This window comes from Thermobia domestica, chromosome 1 (assembly GCF_964235325.1).
Source record: "Thermobia domestica chromosome 1, izTheDome1.hap1.1, whole genome shotgun sequence".
NCBI lineage: Eukaryota > Metazoa > Arthropoda > Insecta > Zygentoma > Lepismatidae > Thermobia > Thermobia domestica.
The window spans coordinates 383,652,071-383,671,608 of record NC_137454.1 but is presented as its reverse complement, the minus strand read 5'-3'; the positions used below and the strand labels follow the sequence as shown (position 1 = coordinate 383,671,608).

General features: G+C 37.5%; 1 protein-coding gene across 2 annotated transcripts in view; it reads left to right on the top strand.

Moving 5' to 3' along the window:
* The window catches only part of sim (bHLH transcription factor single-minded), a 249,833-nt gene that overhangs the window by 114,698 nt on the left and 115,597 nt on the right, over positions 1 to 19,538 (top strand). For both annotated transcript variants that reach the window (XM_081731711.1, XM_081731720.1), the window contains exon 2: positions 6,335 to 6,517. In XM_081731711.1, the coding sequence (XP_081587837.1) occupies positions 6,343 to 6,517 (175 nt within the window). In that variant the 5' untranslated portion in view covers positions 6,335 to 6,342. The remainder of the gene's footprint in view (positions 1 to 6,334; positions 6,518 to 19,538) is intronic.

The window sequence follows — 19,538 nt, the reverse complement described above, 5'->3', positions numbered from 1 at the left end:
ATTTTCGACCAATTTTTACCCCCTGCCTCCCCCTTGTCACATTTCGTAACTCAAGGCCGAACCCCTTCCCCCTTTGTTACGTAACACTTTTTGTTTCTGGTTTTTTTCGCCCATTTTGCTTATCATGGAGGTTATTACAATAAAAACTATTTTAATAGTTGAACTTTTCATTTCAAAATGTTTGTATAGTGATCAAATTTGTAGTTTTTCGCCAAAAAATCAAAGTATTGGAAAATGGTAGAACCGTAATAATATTTTAACTCGATAAGGTTGTTCAATGAACAGTCTTATTTCTTCGAAATTACTTATTGCCATTTTCCCAAGGAGATCGCACTGATCCTTTTAGGCCATCGATGATTGATAAGGAGGAAATACTACCGGAATATGCAGGTGGAACAGGATCTAAAGAACTGACATTGACCTTTTTTTTTTACCGGGATCCAGGAAGCTTCGTGCATTTCAAGTTCGCCATTGTCAATGGTGTTCTCTTCCTCATCGACCACAGATTCAAAGTGGCTGCCCACCTGCAGGAGCAGGGACACCTTGTTAGTGAACAAGCTTTCGAGCATCTTCTTTGGAGTTTGGACCTCATTTGACCCCTTTTCAGTTTCTTCTTGTCCTAAATCAGTGCCAGAATGTAAATAAACTCGATTTCTCCAGAAATACTCAAGTAAAAAAAAGTACAAGATGAATATCCGACGAATTAGGTTTTAAATGTCTTATTTTGTTCTGCAAGTCGTGAATCGTTCCGTCGCAGAAAATATTACTTCATGAAAAAGAGTCTTCTGTTTCACATGCGAAACCTTTTAGAAGAATAGGTAGAGGTAGAATAGGTATTTCAAATCAGAAGTTTGAAATATTCTTAGAAGTAGCGAAAGGAGTGGTAACGCGAGGTCATTTTGAAACGCTGGTTATAGTCACCAACAACTAACTCCAGAAAAGCGTGTGCCGTAAATGCAATGCTGCGATAGCCATGAAACGGAGTTTTATTGACTCGTAATATACACAGGGTTCGTCACCAGTTTTGCTGGTGTCTAGTATGGTGTCTTCGAATCCCTTCTGCATGGTTCAATTTATATAGGCTATAGTTCTCAATTTCCCAAAACAATAGAAATATCACAAACTGTACGCGAGGTGGGTGTCAGAAATGGTAACAGACGCTCACAAACAGCAAAGAATTACAGATGCACGTAATATTTTTCTGGCCTGCTGGGAGGACGATGGGGATCTCTTTTCTCACATCGTGATATCGTACGTCACTGGGGAGTCGAAGCAGCAGTCAATGGAATGGAGGCTCTTTGATTCTCCTTGACTAAAGGATATGATTTTCGTGGAATTTTTGAAACCAAGATGAGCAGTTGCATCAAATGTGTTTCGCCGAAAAGTCAATAATCTGTGACGTGCCTTCTAAAATCGGCGGAGAGGGATGCTACTTTCTGGAATTCTGATTCATGACATCGCCTGCCCACACAGCTGCTCATACCGTTGAGACAAGTCAAAGATTTTGATGGGAACTGTTCAATCATCCATTTTACAACCCCAATCTTGACCCGGTGATTTTTTTTTACCTGAAAAAGTGGTTAGCATTGAAGGGTTCAACAACAATGAAATGCTGAACACATTAGAACTAACTACACTCTCAGGCTTTTTTTTTTTTAAATACAGACGGTATACGGAGACTTGTGCCACGGTACCGGTACCGGAAATGTCTGGAAGTTCATCGAGACTATATCGACAAATAGCAAAGATATGTTCTTGTATATCAATCACAATAAATTTCGTATGTTGTTTTCTTATTTTTAAAGAAAATATCGGATCACAATTGACAATCTCTCAATTTGATTGGCTATTGCAGTATCTAAGACTCCATAGTTATCAGTCTATTACATTATACCATAAATAAAGAAAAAAGAAAAAAAGAAAAACGAATTAAAGTTTACGGGAAATTGTTTTAACCTCCAAACATATGATTCTTAACAATATTTGTATTGTGTATGAGATGATTTAAAAACAGCTATTGTTGAACTTTTTTTGTTAAATGGTTAAAGTGTTTTGTGTCTGGCCTTATTGCAATGTTGTTTAGCTTTGGAGATATTGAAGATATAACTTTTATGATGGGATGTCCTCAATATTCTTTATATAATGCTCTTTTCTTTATTACTTCATTGTTTTTATTGGAATACGTAGCATAAAAAGTGATAAAACAATATACGCAATCCGTAAATATTGTTTGTATTGTAACACTGATCGCAGAACACTACATTTTGTTTAAACGAAAAGAGCCGTAAAAAGGAACACCGACCGTTACTTGTGATAACGCTTTATCAGGTATTGGTTTTACTTCAATGCATATGTCAGATATGTTTAAACGAAACTGCACTCGTTAAGTCATAAATTTAAAAAAAAATCGTATTGTAATGAACAATTTCGTAATTTTTTCCCTAATATTACGATAATTTATAATGTACAGTTGTGATTGAAAGCTCTGTGTATTGTTTACATAATATTCAAGCAATGGCCAAGTTAAAAGGATTGAATTCAGTGAAGTAGACAGACAAGCACTATTTCTTTACGATTCTAATCTCCTGTGGTTTTATCAGTGTTGCCACAGCAACTACGCAAAATTGTTCCAATTATTGTAAAATACTATAAATGATTTTTATTTGTTATCTGAATGCCTTCCCTACAGTGGCAGATCTAGCCTGTGGCTGGGGGCCTAGCCTCCCAGTTTTTTGAGTGACAAAAATGATTTAAGCTATTATTTCCCACTTTGTAATAAACCGACTGCTTGCCGATAATTTTGAGTGATGGTGAACACTTGCAACGATGCTTAGAGTACTCTTCCCACTTTGTAATAAACCGACTGCCTGCCGATAATTTTGAGTGAAGGTGAACACTTGCAACGATGCTTAGAGTACTCTTCCCACTTTATAATTAACCGACTGCTTGCCGATAATTTTGAGTGATGATCAACACTTGCAACGATGCTTAGAGAACTCTTCCCACTTTGTAATAAACCGACTGCTTGCTGATAATTTTGAGTAATGGTGAACACTTGCAACGATGCTTAGAGAACTCTTCCCACTTTGTAATAAACCGACTGTTTGCCGATAATTTTCAGTGACGGTGAACATTGCAACGATGCTTAGAGTACTTTTCCCACTTTGTAATAAACCGACTGCTTGCCGATAATTTTGAGTGATGGTAAACACTTGCAACGATGCTTAGAGTACTCTTCCCACTTTGTAATAAACCGACTATTTGCCGATAATTTTGAGTGACGGTGAACATTGCAACGATGCTTAGAGTACTTTTCCCACTTTCTAATAAACCGACTGCTTGCCGATAATTTTGAGTAATGGTGATCACTTGCAACGATGCTTAGAGTACTCTTCCCATTTTGTAATAAACCGACTGCCTGCCGATAATTTTGAGTGAAGGTGAACACTTGCAACGATGCTTAGAGTATTTTCCCCATTTTGTAATAAACCGACTGCCTGCCGATAATTTTGAGTGACGGTGAACACTTGCAACGATGCTTAGAGAACTCTTCCCACTTTGTAATAAACCGACTGCCTGCCGATAATTTTGAGTGAAGGTGAACACTTGCAACGATGCTTAGAGTACGCTTCCCACTTTATAATTAACCGACTGCTTGCCGATAATTTTGAGTGATGATCAACACTTGCAACGATGCTTAGAGAACTCTTCCCACTTTGTAATAAACCGACTGCTTGCTGATAATTTTGAGTAATGGTGAACACTTGCAACGATGCTTAGAGAACTCTTCCCACTTTGTAATAAACCGACTGTTTGCCGATAATTTTGAGTGACGGTGAACATTGCAACGATGCTTAGAGTACTTTTCCCACTTTGTAATAAACCGGCTGCTTGCCGATAATTTTGAGTGATGGTAAACACTTGCAACGATGCTTAGAGTACTCTTCCCACTTTGTAATAAACCGACTGTTTGCCGATAATTTTGAGTGATGGTGAACATTGCAACGATGCTTAGAGTACTTTTCCCACTTTCTAATAAACCGACTGCTTGCCGATAATTTTGAGTAATGGTGAACACTTGCAACGATGCTTAGAGTACTCTTCCCATTTTGTAATAAACCGACTGCCTGCCGATAATTTTGAGTGACGGTGAACACTTGCAACGATGCTTAGAGTATTTTCCCCATTTTGTAATAAACCGACTGCCTGCCGATAATTTTGAGTAATGGTGAACACTTGCAACGATGCTTAGAGTACTCTTCCCATTTTGTAATAAACCGACTGCTTGCCGATAATTTTGAGTGATGGTAAACACTTGCAACGATGCTTAGAGTACTCTTCCCACTTTGTAATAAACCGACTGCCTGCCGATAATTTTGAGTGACGGTGAACACTTGCAACGATGCTTAGAGTATTTTCCCCATTTTGTAATAAACCGACTGCCTGCCGATAATTTTGAGTAATGGTGAACACTTGCAACGATGCTTAGAGTACTCTTCCCATTTTGTAATAAACCGACTGCTTGCCGATAATTTTGAGTGATGGTAAACACTTGCAACGATGCTTAGAGTACTCTTCCCACTTTGTAATAAACCGACTGTTTGCCGATAATTTTGAGTAATGGTGAACACTTGCAACGATGCTTAGAGTACTCTTCCCATTTTGTAATAAACCGACTGCCTGCCGATAATTTTGAGTGACGGTGAACACTTGCAACGATGCTTAGAGTATTTTCTCCATTTTGTAATAAACCGACTGCCTGCCGATAATTTTGAGTGACAGTGAACACTTGCAACGATGCTTAGAGTATTTTTCCCACTTTCTAATAAACCGACTGATTGCCGATAATTTTGAATGACGGTGAACATTGCAACGATGCTTAGAGTATTTTCCCACTTTGTAATAAACCAACTGCTTGCCGATAATTTCGAATGACGGTGAAAACTTGCAAGGATGCTTAGAGTATTCTTCCCACTTTGTAATAAACCGACTCCTTGCCGATAATTTTGAGTGATGGTGAACACCTGCAACGATGCGTACAAGGGAACATCTTATATTGATAGTAGCATTGCCCAATCAAACGATTTGCAATCGATAGAGGAGTGAAAAAAAAAGTGAGAAATCCAAAGTTTTACGGGCCGACACCCAGAAACACAGGAAATACCGAGGAAAAAAGAATCTAGAAACATGTGAAGATAGCAATGCAAAAGATACATTGACATAGAAAGAACTTCAAAATGATTAAAGAAATCAAAATGACATTTACACAATTGTATGGTAAGTCTGTCATAGGGATGGCCAGAACCGGTTCCTGTTGGAACCGGTTTTCGGGTCTGGACGGATCCGGTTCCGGAACCGGTTTTTCGGATCTAGGTCTGGAACCGGTTTTTCGGATCCAGGCCTGGAACCGGTTCTTCAGATCCAGGTCTAGAACCGGTTCTTCGGATCCAGATCTGGAACCGGTTCTTCAGATCCAGGTCTAGAACCGGTTCTTCGGATCCAGATCTGGAACCGGTTCTCAAGATCCGGTTCTGGAACCGGGTTTTCGGATCCAGGTCTGGAACCGAAACTTTATGACGATCCCTACGCTAAACCCGGGCTGCTGGAAGGCTGTGAACAGTGTGCTAGATGAAATGGTGGAAGCGATAGGCAGGCGCCCAGGCGGAGGCCGCTTGTCTCATTTGGCTAAATAAACTGGGTAACTGGCAAACTCAATGGTTAAACAGGCAAATTGGCCAACTCATTTGGCTAAACACCGACTGGTGGACCAAAATAAAAACAAAAAAACACTGGTGGCCAAAAAATTCTTTCTGGGAGCACAAGAGAGTCTGGACGGGGAGGGCACAGGCGCATGGTCCTCTTTGCAGTGTTTTGAAGGTGAAATTTGTGCCTCCTTTACGGGTCTTTGGGGGCTTTCGGATCCAGGTCTGGAACCGGTTCCTAAGATCCGATTCTGGAACCCGGTTTTCAGATCCAGATCTGGAACCGGTTCCTAAGATCCGGTTCTGGAACCGGGTTTTCGGATCCAAGTCTGGAACCGGTTCCTAAGATCCGGTTCTGGAACCGATTCTGAAAACGAGATCTACGAGAACCGGTTCCGCCGGAACCGGAACTTTGTGGCCATCCCTTGTAAGTTTGTCACACAGCACACACATTTACACAACACTCTCTTAAATGGGATAATCGTGGGAAGTTGGATTTTCTTTTCTTTAAACTTCGTGCCGAATAGTAGCCTACATAGGCCCTACCAAGCATGCTACTATGGTAATTAGTACTTCATATTTAATAGTAAGCAGTAGTAGTAATGTTTCTTTTTTGTTTCTTTTTCTTCCAGGGCCGGGGATGAAAGAGAAGAGTAAGAATGCGGCGCGGAGTCGTCGAGAGAAAGAGAACGCAGAGTTTTTGGAGTTGGCGAAACTTCTGCCCCTGCCCTCGGCCATCACCAGTCAATTGGACAAAGCGTCTATCATTCGCCTTACCACCAGTTACCTCAAGATGAGACACGTCTTTCCCGACGGTAAGTTCACTCTGCTTATTGTTATACAGGGTAAGTCAAAATGATGAACCCGATTTCAGAAATGTATTCTGTGAAATATAATAAATATATGTTTTTGTGATACATGCAATAAGAAAGGCAAACCGTCAGTTTTTTAAAAATAAATAAATAAATATATATCACAAGTGCTGTATGGGAGCACTTCGCGTAACACCGCACATATCAAGTCGATAATCAAACACACAGAAAGATCTGTTTCTCCAATCAACGCCATTTTCCTTAAGAGGTCCTATCATGGCGAAATGAAAATACTGCTAATTTTTTCAGTAATTATGTGATATCTTCAAATAGATAAGAGATAGTCAAAAAGTGGAACAAGAGTTCGCTAGACAATATTATTTTACATGAGATACCGTTATCACAACTCACTTATCTGTTTTCGATTTACCAGCCATTTAGAAAATTGGCAGTTATTTTCGCGTTTCTAAATGGCTGCAAACGGAAAGCTACTAGGTGACTCGTGATAACGGTACCTTATGCAAAATAATATTGTCTAGCGCGCTCTTGTTCCACATTTCGGTTATCTTTTATGCATTTGAAGATATCACATAATTACTGTAAAATTAGCGGTATTTTAATTTCGCCGTGATTAGGGCTCTTAACTGCTCACTGCTGTCTCTTAGCATTAGAAAGTGGAAACATTACTTCAAAAGTGAACTCTGAAAGTTAGCCTTTCGAAGCGCATGTCTTACAATAACATAAGTTCATTAGATTTCACAGAATAACTTTCTGAAATCTGGTCCATCATTTTGATTTGTCCTGTACAGTATTAGACGTTGGCTTTAGCTTTAAGTTTTTCGAGGTCATTGCCAACAAACGTTTTGATTGATTCAAAATTGATACTTGGAGTTCAGTTAGGACTATTAACAACAGAGTGTTTCAAGACAGCACCGACAACGTTTGCGAGGTGATTCCTGACACCAAGATAAGACAAAAAGTATAAAGCAACGTGGGCGCACAAAAGATTTAGGTGGTTTAAAGGGGGAATGAAGAAATTCTCCATGTTAATGACCAAAAATAAAAATTTCCAACTCTAGAGTGATTTTATAGGAAACTGAAAAATCTTTCCCATGTTATTAATATAGGACATCTTCTACACTCCAAAATGTTTAGGCACTTCCGGCAGAATCAGAACGATGAAATTTGACATGATTGTAGCCTTCCGGTAGTCCTAATAACCCACAGAAAAATTGCCAAAACTGAATATTTTTAGTTTTAAGGAATCTAAAGAGGGATGAAAAAATTCCCAAGTTTAAATGACCGTTTTCTTAAGATACAAAATCTTATCTTTTAGATAGTTGTATTGGGAAAAGAAACTTGAAATTTCGTAGAATTATGTGTTTAAGAGATACGAGGTCGTAGGCCGAACAAACGCCGAACCCTAGTCTCTTTATATAAAAGCCAGCCTCTCTACCTAGATATTTAAAAGAAATCGTCCTGACTGACTGACTGAGATATTAACACCCAGGCCAAACCGCTAAAGCTAGAAACTTGAAATTTGGACCGAGCATAGGATTTGTGATCGAAGGTCCCACTAAAGAAGGATTTTCGATAATTTGATCTCCTAAATCCCTATATTAAAAATAATTTACCGCTTCCGCTCCATGGGATTAACATTAGACCCGGAAATGGTACACTGAAAAAAAGTTTTGTAATTAAATTGCCAAATATCAATGTAAAATCATTTACGCTTCATTTTGTAAATTAATATACATTTCCTTAGATAAAATTACAAAACTTTCTGTTTTTTTATTTTTTTTTTTTTACAAATTTATAGTAAATTTATAAGAAGATATATTTTTATTGATAAAAATGTCATTTTACACCATTTCATATTAGTAATTTTACATTATAGCTGTAAGTTGATTTACATGGAGGTTTGGGAAACAGATTGCCACCTTTTTTTGTAAATTTACCTATAAAATTTTTTTTACAGTGTAGATCCTGTCACACAGTTGCAGTAGAGGAAACTATACTTGTGATAATGAATTAGGGTTGCCAACTTCTGAAAATAGAAATACCGGACCTTCTTCTAGAGTACGTACACTCTTAAAAATATTTTAACATTATCGCTCGTCAAAAATGTGTGCAACCTGAAAGTGGTTACTTTCACATAAAATTGAGCGATTCGGAGTTCGAATTTAATAATTTTAGTTACTTTTGAAGTATTTATTTATTTATTTATTTATTTGCCAAAGTTCCAGATACAGCAAGGCAGCCATTTTACACTGAAACTATATAACATAGAATATAAAATTAACAATAACAAGTGTAAACAAAAAGCTATATAAAGGTCCATAAGTGTAGCAATAACAAATTGAAGTAAAACTAAGGTTCCATAAGTGTAGCAACAATTTCCCGTCGGAATACATTCTCAGATTTAAAAATATCCACGTCCGAAGCAATGGAGTTTAATTCAGAAGCCAGTCTATAGAACAGGACTAGCTCGGGAGAGTAATGCTCCCGGAAGTAGAAACGAGAAACACATTTCTGATTGGTTGACGTTATCCACTTCTTGCCACGTTGCATTCAAATAGCAGACAACAAACGCTTGCTGCTGTCGGCCTCAGTGGCTGAGTGGGCTAGCGCTATATGCTAGTAATAAAATCCTCTTTTGGCGCGAGTTCAAACCCCGCCCAAGGAAAGTTTTTTTTTTTTACATTTTTATAACACTTATTAAATTAAAATAATATGAAAATAATACTTAAAAAAGTGATTTATTTATTTTTATGCAGATAAGTGGTTGTAGTACTTATGCCCTTGTACTCCATGATATAGGGTCGTTTTGTTCCCCTTGTACTTCATAATATAAATTTTGTGACCAACTTAAAACAACTGGCTAGGATAACGCGTAAAACAGCTGTCTAGAGTAGCGCGCGGAAAAACGTACTTCCGGGAGTAATACTCTCCCGAGCGGGTCGTTATAGAACAAAGAACGCTGAATAATTGACAATCGAGGCGTGTTGCAATGAAGTAGTTCACTATTTCTAGTTCTTCTTGCAGGTACCCAAACTATTTATTAAACTTACTTATTCTAGTTGTGGTTGAGTCGGAATATGTAATTTTTGTAGTCTACCATCAATAATTCATCCTATTTAAAACAGAAAAGCAAACACGGTATAATTGGCAATATAATTATGGTATGTGCAAAATATACTTGAAAAATAAGTCTTACCAGCTATGCTGGGGCTGGTAATCAGGATGTCTACTGATAGTGGAAATACCTTCTACTTGAATTATACTGAAATTTGGTTTTGATACTGGAAATAGACAAGAATTTCGATCCACATAGTGGAAAAATCATGAAACTGGTAATTTGTCAATAATACTTTTTTTTTTTTTTTTTTTGTAATTGGTTTAATAGTCTTAGAAACAATTTTGTATCCATTGAGATTGTAAATTTTTCCAAAGCAAAAGTTGTATACATATACATTTTGGAATTAGACATTTAAAGCAATGGATGGAGTGGAGGACTGTGAGGGGAGTTTGAGGCCCTTTTAAAAACGTTAAAAATCATTGTAGGCCTATTTCAAAAAATAAAGGCTAACTACCCACATAGCACACTACGTCCCTGGGATGTCCCATTTTGATCCCAATCATCCCATTCGGTTCCCGGAATTATCGGGACAATGAGAAGACATCCCATGGAGGTCCTGCATGGGACGTCCTGAAGGATTCCCATGTAGGATGTACACGGGACGTCCCAGATGAGACAGGAGGTCCGAGGGAAAACCAATAGACATCCCTTCGTAGTCCCGTTGAATATCCCGTATCCCGGGATATTAGAGGACATCTGGATCTCCCGCGGAAATCCTGTGGATGTCCCGGGAGCACATTCGGATATCCCGGGATGTCCCGTCGTCCGTTGTGGACTCAGTCTCGGACATCCCGTGGACGTACTTGTGCTATGTGGGAAATTTATTAAAAATAAAATATTCTTTTGATGGTTAAACAATTACAAACCTCATAGCATCAAGAGTGTTTTTATTTCTAAAGAACTTGAAAAAAGAAATCATTATAGACCCTACTAGGTACTGGAATTTTGCTAATAGTTATACTGAATATACTGGAATTTTGAAAAGGAAACTCAGTAAACACTCTTGTAATGTCTCATAATGCCTACATACTTTTACTGAATATGGATGTATTAGGTATTTAATTGGAAGATGTAACTGAGGATGAATCAGTGCTAGCTGCGCACTTGAAAATGTACTTTTGTTGACCTTTAACTGTTTTGATAGTTCTTGCCTCCAACTCAAAAAAAAAAAAAAAAAAAAAAGCCGAAAATGACAAGAATTTCATAAAATAAGCTATATTTAAAGCTATAAGCATTTCGTATATTTGTATGACTAAATATATCTCCAAATATGCTAGATTTAGCCAAAAATTGACATCACTTCCACCTTGCAAGCGATAACATTACTGCAACGGAACAACAAATTTATAGTGGGATGGAATTGTGTTACGGCCGTCATCGGCCGGTTGTCAAATGCGGTTCGTTGTAGAATTCAGGTTCAACGAAATCTACTTCTCAGAAAATTAAAGAGTAATCTGAATAGAACAGAGAATAGCACTACTAAGAGGAAAAAATACCGGACATTTGACGTCCGGTTTGAGGTCGTACCGGACACGTAACAAGGAGGTCAAAAACCGAACTGTCCGGTAAAATATCGGATGGTTGCAAACTCTATAGTGAATCCATATTTAAAAAAAAAAAAACTGCTTTTCGCTAGCTGTTATCGTTTCTGTTCTATGGGGGATTGCGTTTTAACCGGAAATGGTCGACTTCTACCACTTCCGGTTTGAACACAACGTTAGTGGAGGAGGTAGACCATATTCTTGAGCAAGGGCGGACCCAAGGGGGGGCTAAGGGGCTATAGCCTCCCCTTGACCCTCAGGTTTACACTGAATGAGCTTCAATTCTGCTTTACACTGGAAAAAACGGCAAATTATGGTTTAGCCCCTCCCTTGATCATATCCAGGATCCGCCACTGTTCTTGAGATGTTAAATCGATTTAAGAAAAAAAGAAAAAGAAAGAAAAAGAAAAGAAAAGAAAGAAAAACCTCTCTATCTCTTATTGTAGTTTCCTCTTAAACTCGTCAACAGGGAGATAACCGGACATACCCATTCTATACTGTAGACTACCCAGACTCATGGACTGCATAATCTGAAAGTCTAATGTTATGTCGACTAATTTTTCGATTACAATAACAATCCATTTCAATAGTATATTTATATTATTTTATTACTTTCTGTTTATAATTATAAATTAACAATCTTAGGAAAAAGAAAAATGTAAAATTTTCTGCGTTTGGGCCACCCTGTGCGGAATCCTTTGAAGCGAATGTGTTTGATCGCGCTAATAAAATGCGGCGTTTAATCTGTAACAAACGTTCTGCTTAAACTGCATGTCCGTTGAGGAATTCCAGAAATGGACGCCTGTGAGGTCACGTTTATGACAGACCTGTGACCAAACTAAGCTAACTGTGACGAAGTGTAGAAAGAAGCGACGGGAGATTTTTTTTTTTTACTTTTTTATTTTTGTTATTTTCCAGCTTTTAAAATAACACAAGTTTTGTTATGGATAGAAAATTGTATAGTAATTACTGCAGTTATACGGTAAATTATAAATCCTTCCCAGACAATGGTTCAAAAACTTGTCTAATTAATTGCATTTATTTTAGTTACCTTTTAATGTGTCCTTACATTCACCTTCTTCTCTACGATAATAACCTTACAGTTTCGAAATATTTTATCCACAGACTTACTGAAGAAGAAACCCGTATTTGATCTTCCTCTTTGAATTACATAAATATTTGTATCCGTATAGCAATGTTTACTCTTGATGTCTAGTGATGTATCTCATGCGTGTAAGGAATGTAGGTACAGTTAGTTCAGAAAGCTTGAACACGCTACTCTTGTTCACAAATTCGGCTTAGTGGTAGAGCGTTTACCTCTATTGCGTGAGGTCAATGGTTCTATTCCCAGTCAAGTAAGTTTGTGGTGGACAATCATGCTGGTAGGTTTTCTCGGGGTACTCCCCTCTCCTTCCACTCTCTCATTCCACCCATTCTTCCATTATCATTCACTTGCTTTAAGAGGCCTCATCACGGCGAAATTAAAATACCGCTAATTGTACAGTAATTATGTGATATCTTCAAATAGATAAAAGATAATCGAAATGTGGAAAAAGAGCACCCTAGACAATATTATTTTACATGAAATACCGTTATCACGACTCACTTATCTGCATTTGATTTCCATCCATTTAGAAAATCGACATTTATTTTCGCGTTTCTAAATAGCTGTAAACGGAAAGCTATTAGGTGACTCATGATAACGATACCATATGCAATATAATATTGTCTAGAGCGATATTGTTTCACGTTTTGATTTTCTTTCATCTATTTGAAGATATCACATAATTACTGGAAAATTGGCGGTATTTTATTTTCACAGTGATAAGGCCTTAGCCTAACGGACATAACTGTAGGACGTTAAACTGAAAGTTTTCTTGTTCAGAAATATCTTTCTCTCTATTTAACTAAATAGCAGTGTTACCCGCGAGACAGGAAATAAGGCTTTATCGTGTCGTAAATTTTATTTATTTATAGGGGGTACGGTAGCTTAATGGATATATACTTTTCTGAAACCGGCTCTGTATGAGGTATGTTATCGACTGCTGAATAATGATTTAGGCGAAGTGCCTTCTGTCAAAAAAAAAAAAAAAAAAAAAAAAAAAAAAAAAAAAAAGTATTCGACACTTCGCTAACTTTGTAGTCTTACTCCTAATATAGTTGCTAAGTATCCCCACCATAATTGGCAACGATCTGGCGTGTTTTACATGCTTCTTACCGTGCAAGATCTGTGTGCTTTATTGTGGTGCATCAAATTATTGATACTGTAGCCCGTCGACATTCACTTGGGTTTAGTGACTCTGGTCTTTGTGCCTCTTGTAATGTAAAGGACACTATTCAACATCGTCTTACAGAATGTGGTGAAGCAACACTAGTGTGACCCCAGTTTTGTCGCTATATGGTCCACATGTGCCACACTACTCCCACAGATATTTCAATAGACTTAATTCTTTTTCCCGACTTTACTTTTTTTTTCCGAGAATTAAATATCAAGCTGTTAATTGGTTAATTGGTAGCACTGTTTTATATTTGTTGGCAAAATTTCAGAAATTTGTTCATACTTCCTATACTTTGTTTTTATATGCACAGCTAACCAGGCCGGCAGCCAGCCCAAAAATGTAGGGAGGCCCGATCCAACCATATTATAGATCATCACCATATTATAGTTCATTTGCAAGCCTACCGTGGAAATTTTAGGGGGGCCCGCAAAAATTTAGGGGGAGCTCGGCCCCTCTAGACCCTCCTGGATACGGGACTGCAGCTAACCCTAATTCCTTTTGCCATGCGCAGTAGGATATTTGCAAATTTTGTTTTAGGGTGGTACATACATAACGTACCTTTTCCTGTACCTGCCAATTTGTATCATCTTTCTTATTTTGTTATTGACTTGTACTGATATTAAGTTGCAATAAAAAGAGTGGAAGAGGGCTTACCTCTGGTGCATGGGGTCCCTGGTTCGATCCCTGTTCAAGTAAGTTTGTGATGAAGAACATCATGTCCGTAGGTTTTCTCCCGTTTCCTCCCACATTTTCATTACGTCGATTCTTCCATCATCATTCACTTACCTTAAACATTCGTTTCCCTTAAGAGTCTTCATCCCGGCGAAATTAAAATACCGTTAATTTTACAGTAATTATGTGATATCTTTAAATAGATAAAAGATAATTGAAATATGGAACAAGAGCGCCCTAGACAATATTATTTTGCTTGAGGTACCGTTATCACAAGTCACCTAGTGGCTTTCCGTTTTCAGCTGTTTATAAACGCGAAAATAAATGCCGATTTTCAAAATGGCTCGAAACCGAAAGCAGATAAGTGAGTCGTGATAACGGTTTCTTATGTAAAATAATATTGTCTAGGGCGCTCTTGTTCCACATTTCGATTATCTTTTTATCTATTTGAAGATATCACATAATTACTGTAAAATTAGCGGTATTTTAATTTCGCCGGGATGAAGACTCTTAAGAATATTTTCGGGTCATGAGAAGCCCACTGATAAATGCTCTTCACTGTGTTCGTTACGATCATTGTAATTATTATTTTATACCTTTTATAGCATGGATCATGTAACAGTGTTTGAGACCCAAGAGTAACGTGAGCTAGCGGTGTCCACGACACTCGTAGAATTTCTCATTCCATCTCGAAAATGAAACGAGAATTGTCGTAATTCTTGTCTCGAATTTAACTCTTTAATTGTCAAGCATTGATAGCATTACCATTAAAATATTTAGTTTGCTTTAGCGGTTGAACCATGTCTTCCTGATCATAATTTGTTAATTTTAAAACTATTTTTGTACTTTAGTTACAAAATACAGGATGTTTATTTCAAAGCAAAATTGCCATAAAATATCTTATGTGTAGCTACTGAGCAGCATTGGCTTGTTATTGGTCAAATATCATAAGAATACTCTGAGTAATTAGCAGCAGTTTCCTTGAAATATTTTCCTACAGAGCAAGAAACCACAAATAAAAAAAAATTAAAAAAAAAAATAAAAAAGAACTTTCGTGGAACGTAGGAGATAAAGCTTCTACAACACCCAAATTTGACTGTCCCCTATTGACAAAGATTAGAAGTATCTAAAGAAGCAGCCCGCAAATCATGTATAAGAATATTGTATGAAAGTAGGGATGCACGCGAGACGCGAGAAGTCTCGTCTCGTCTCGCATTTGCGAGACGAGACACGAGACGAGACTGAAAATTTTATGCGAGACGCGACACGAGACTAAACCATGCGAGACGAGACGCGAGACGATACTCAGTTAAGTCTCGCACGAGAAGTCTCGCGAGACTTCTCGCAGTCTCGCAACATTTATGAATTACATGTAATTATATATTTAGTGATTTTACATTTATTGAATATTCTAAGTTGAGCGTTAATGCCTCCAGGAACAAAAAAGTGATTGGGGCAATGGACATTTTATGAGATTTATTATTATTCAAGGTTGATTTTCAGAATTAAAGCCTTCTTTAGTTTCTAAACATCATTAAAAAAAAAAAGCTTTGTAAATTCGAAATTTATTACAACAACATGGATTTAAGACTTTATTTTGCGACACAAACACATACACGCGGGCGCGCACGAATACATGAACTTCTGTTTTTTGGTCTGAAAAGCGAATAAGACTCCCTATTGCTGCAAAATGTGATATTTCTGTTGTTTCTGTCTTTTTCACATGACTACTAGCGATTTATGTTGGGGGATGGCGGGGAAGTCCCCTCTCGTCAAAGTTTATCCCTGGTCCGGCTCGCAGAAATAACATGATATTTTTACATGGAATAAGTATTTTCTTTCTATATATTTATCAAAAACATCCCCCTCTAGTTCGGAAGTTTAATTCATACACTGGTTTGGTAGGATGGCCCTATAGGTTTGATGCGAGATGGTAGGAATGCCCTATATCTGTCAGTAATTTTATTTGCTAGATCTGGCAACACTATATAAGTTGAAAGCGAAAGTTGATAAAATGCGATAATGCAACATTGCTACAAGCGCGAACGAACCAAAAGAATTGGGTCGTATTGTGTTGTGAGGAGTTCTTTTGTTGTCTACAAGCGCTTTTGGTGGTATAAAAACATCTTTATAATGGAAAATCACCCTTCAAGGAAACGACCAAAACGTGTAAGTGTTGCGACGATATTTTAGAAGAGCCAAATATTGCTGGAGACCTCTAAGCTGGAAAACAATGTTGGATCCAGGAACAATTTATGCTGGTTTTGCTGTAAATTATGCTATTAACCCTTTGGGGATCTCATGGTACAATCTGTACCATACAGGGTGTTTCATGGTACATTGCGTTATAACTCTCCTATTTGAGTTTTTTCATCCGGGTTTTTTTTTTCAAGTCCAGAGGCATTGTAGAAGACCTTACGTATGGTTTCACACCTTCCTGCGTCGAGACATAGGAGGTGATGACGTCATAATTCTAAAATATAAATTTTCTTTTAATATTGCGGGGCCGGTCTATGTTCATTATTTTTTGGCGGGCTTATTTTTACACGTAGAAGATTGAAATTTTGCACAAACATTCAGTCCACCGAGTAGTATTTACCAGATTTTTTTTCAGATTTCTGCGTTAAAACAGGGGGGATCCAGAGGGTCAAAAAGTTGAAAAAAGGGATATTTTTACCCAAAAATCCCGTTTTTCCTCATTTTCCCGCCTTAGATACATGATGGAGACAAGTGAAAGGCCGCTTGAAAGGCAGTTCTATTCTGAAGAGAATGATGTGCGACACATGACCCTAGGGTAATTAGGGAATTGTCAGGAAATTTTTATGAAAATATACTTCTGTATAGGGGAATTTTGGACATTTTGGGTATTATTTTTTGCGGGCTTATTTTTGCACCTAGAAGATTGAAATTGTGCACGAACATTCAGTCCACCGAGGAGTATTTACGAGATTTTTTCGTACTTCTGTGTTAAAACATAGGCGTACAAAGGGGCTAAACGTTGAAAAAGGGAATTTTTACCAAAAAATCCCTTTCACGGGATTTTCTCGCCTTAGATACATGATGGAGACAAGTGAATGTTACCGCCTGAAAGGCAGTTCTATTCTGAAGAGAATGATGTGCAAACCATGATCCTAGGGTAATTAGTGATGTCTCAGGGAATGTTTAAAAATTTTCCTTTGTATACGGGAATATGGGACATTGTTGGTATATATATTTTTTTGACATTTTGGGCATTTTGGGTATTATTTTTTGCGGGCTTATTTTTGCACCTAGAAGATTGGAATTGTGCATAAACATTCAGCCCACCTAGTAGTATTTATCAGATTTTTTCAGATCTCTGCGTTAAAACATGGGGGTCCAGAGGGGCTAAAAGTTGAAAAAAAAGGATATTTAGACCCCAAAATTCCCTTTTTCCGGGATTTTCTCGCCTTAGATACATGATGGAGACATGTGAGTCATACCGCCTGAAAGGCAATTCTAAGCTGAAGAGAATGATGGGCGAAACATGACCCTAGGGTAATTAGGGATGACTCAGGAAATTTTTTACCTGAGATCATGGTGTTTTACGGTAATTTGGGGCATAGTGGGAATTCCTGATAAAATTTCTTCCGCCCTTACTATTGAAGATAGAAACTTGAAATTTGGCACACACATTTAGTATACCAAGTACTATTTATCAGATTTTTAGATGGGTACGTTCACACAGGGCCGCTCCAGAGGGGCCCAAAGTGCGAGAAAAAAATTCCCTCCGTAATTTTCCCTTTGACATCATTTTTCCCGCTCCTGGTATATGGTATGAGCATGCAAGTGGTACCATTTGAAAGCTAGCTTCATTCTGAAGAGAATGAGGTATGAACCATGATCCTAGAATAAATAGTGACGATGCAGTAGCTGCTTGACTGAAAGTCTAAAAAATAGCCCAAAAAGCCGGGTACCGGAAAGGGTAAATTTGACGAAAATTAATGGTCCATTAATCAAATTCCAGCACAACTTTTCTTTCAATTTGGAGCGGAGGGGGACACAAGTTCGGATACCATGTTGAACTTTAGGTTCCGTCTCCTTTAGAGATGCAAAAAAGCCGGCTTTTTTGAATCGATGGTTTTTTTCACATAAAAAGCCGGCTTTTTTTGGGAAAAAAACGAGAATTTTGGAAATTTTGGCTTTTTTCAACTTCATGATTTTTCTATCTAAATAGCTTTCTTATAGTATATTCTATAGTTAGATAAGAATTCCACGACCTGAATGTGATATTTCGCTCTGAAATTCACCATCAAGATGGATGGAGCACATGTTTTACAAATTAAAGCTAACATGAAGAATGTAGTATTTGAGGGTAATTTTAGAGGCTATTTAACTTTATTTTAACTTTTGAGTTATCGACATCTTTTTTCTTCTCTAGTTTGTCATCCGTGTTGCATTTCTAAGAGCTTTTAGTACTCTAGCGCAAAAGTTAAACTTGCCCGTTTTTCTATTTATCCGTCAAAGTGTACGTTTTTCAATATATCTGTCAAACCGTACTTCCACATTTCTGTTATACTGTAGCTGTGAAGTGATTTAGCAATAATTTTCCGGACACAACCTTGAATACCAATTTATACAAATAATCAGTAGCGGATTTAGAAAAGTACTTTAGGAGGGGTTTTTCTGATTGTTTCGTTTCCTAAAAAGTCCTAATTTTATTTGGGAAGTGCTTGAAGTTTATGAGTACAGGCATAACTAATATTTCGTTTCGTTTATATGTTTAGCAATAATCTTCCGGATACAACTTTAAAAATCATTTTATACTGAGAATCAGTGGCGGATTTAGAAAAGTATTTGGGAAGGGTTTCTTACTAATGTTTAGTTTTTTTAAACATTCTTAATTTTTATTTGACGGGAGCTTAAAGTTTATGAGTAAAGGCATAAATAATAGATATTTCGTTTGTTGCAGACATTCCGTAACTTTGGGGAACGGGCTTCAGTCCAAAAGACCGCCCCCCTAACCTTCGCAAAACCGTCACTGCTGGTAATTAGTAATAATAACGATTTAAAAACAATAAAAAAGGAAGTCGCCCAACTCACACTACACGCAATATTTCTACATTCACAGATGGAATGAAGAAAAGCTTTGTCAGAATGGTCGAATGCTGGTTGAATTCCGGACTTCCCGATAGAAGCGCAAAAGCTAATCACTCAGTTATGTTTGTTGTGCAGTTGTATTTAGCTTAACTGAAATATATTCCGTAGTCTTTTTTTTGGGGGGAGGAGTTCCGTAATGATATGTTGAATCCCTCTTGTTAAAAATTCAGAAAACTTGAGGATTGGGTAAACTGTGATGGTGGTTCTATAAAACTTGAACTGTAGAATTTCAAGAATATACAGAACCAAAAGCTCTAGATGTGCAGCCTTTAAGT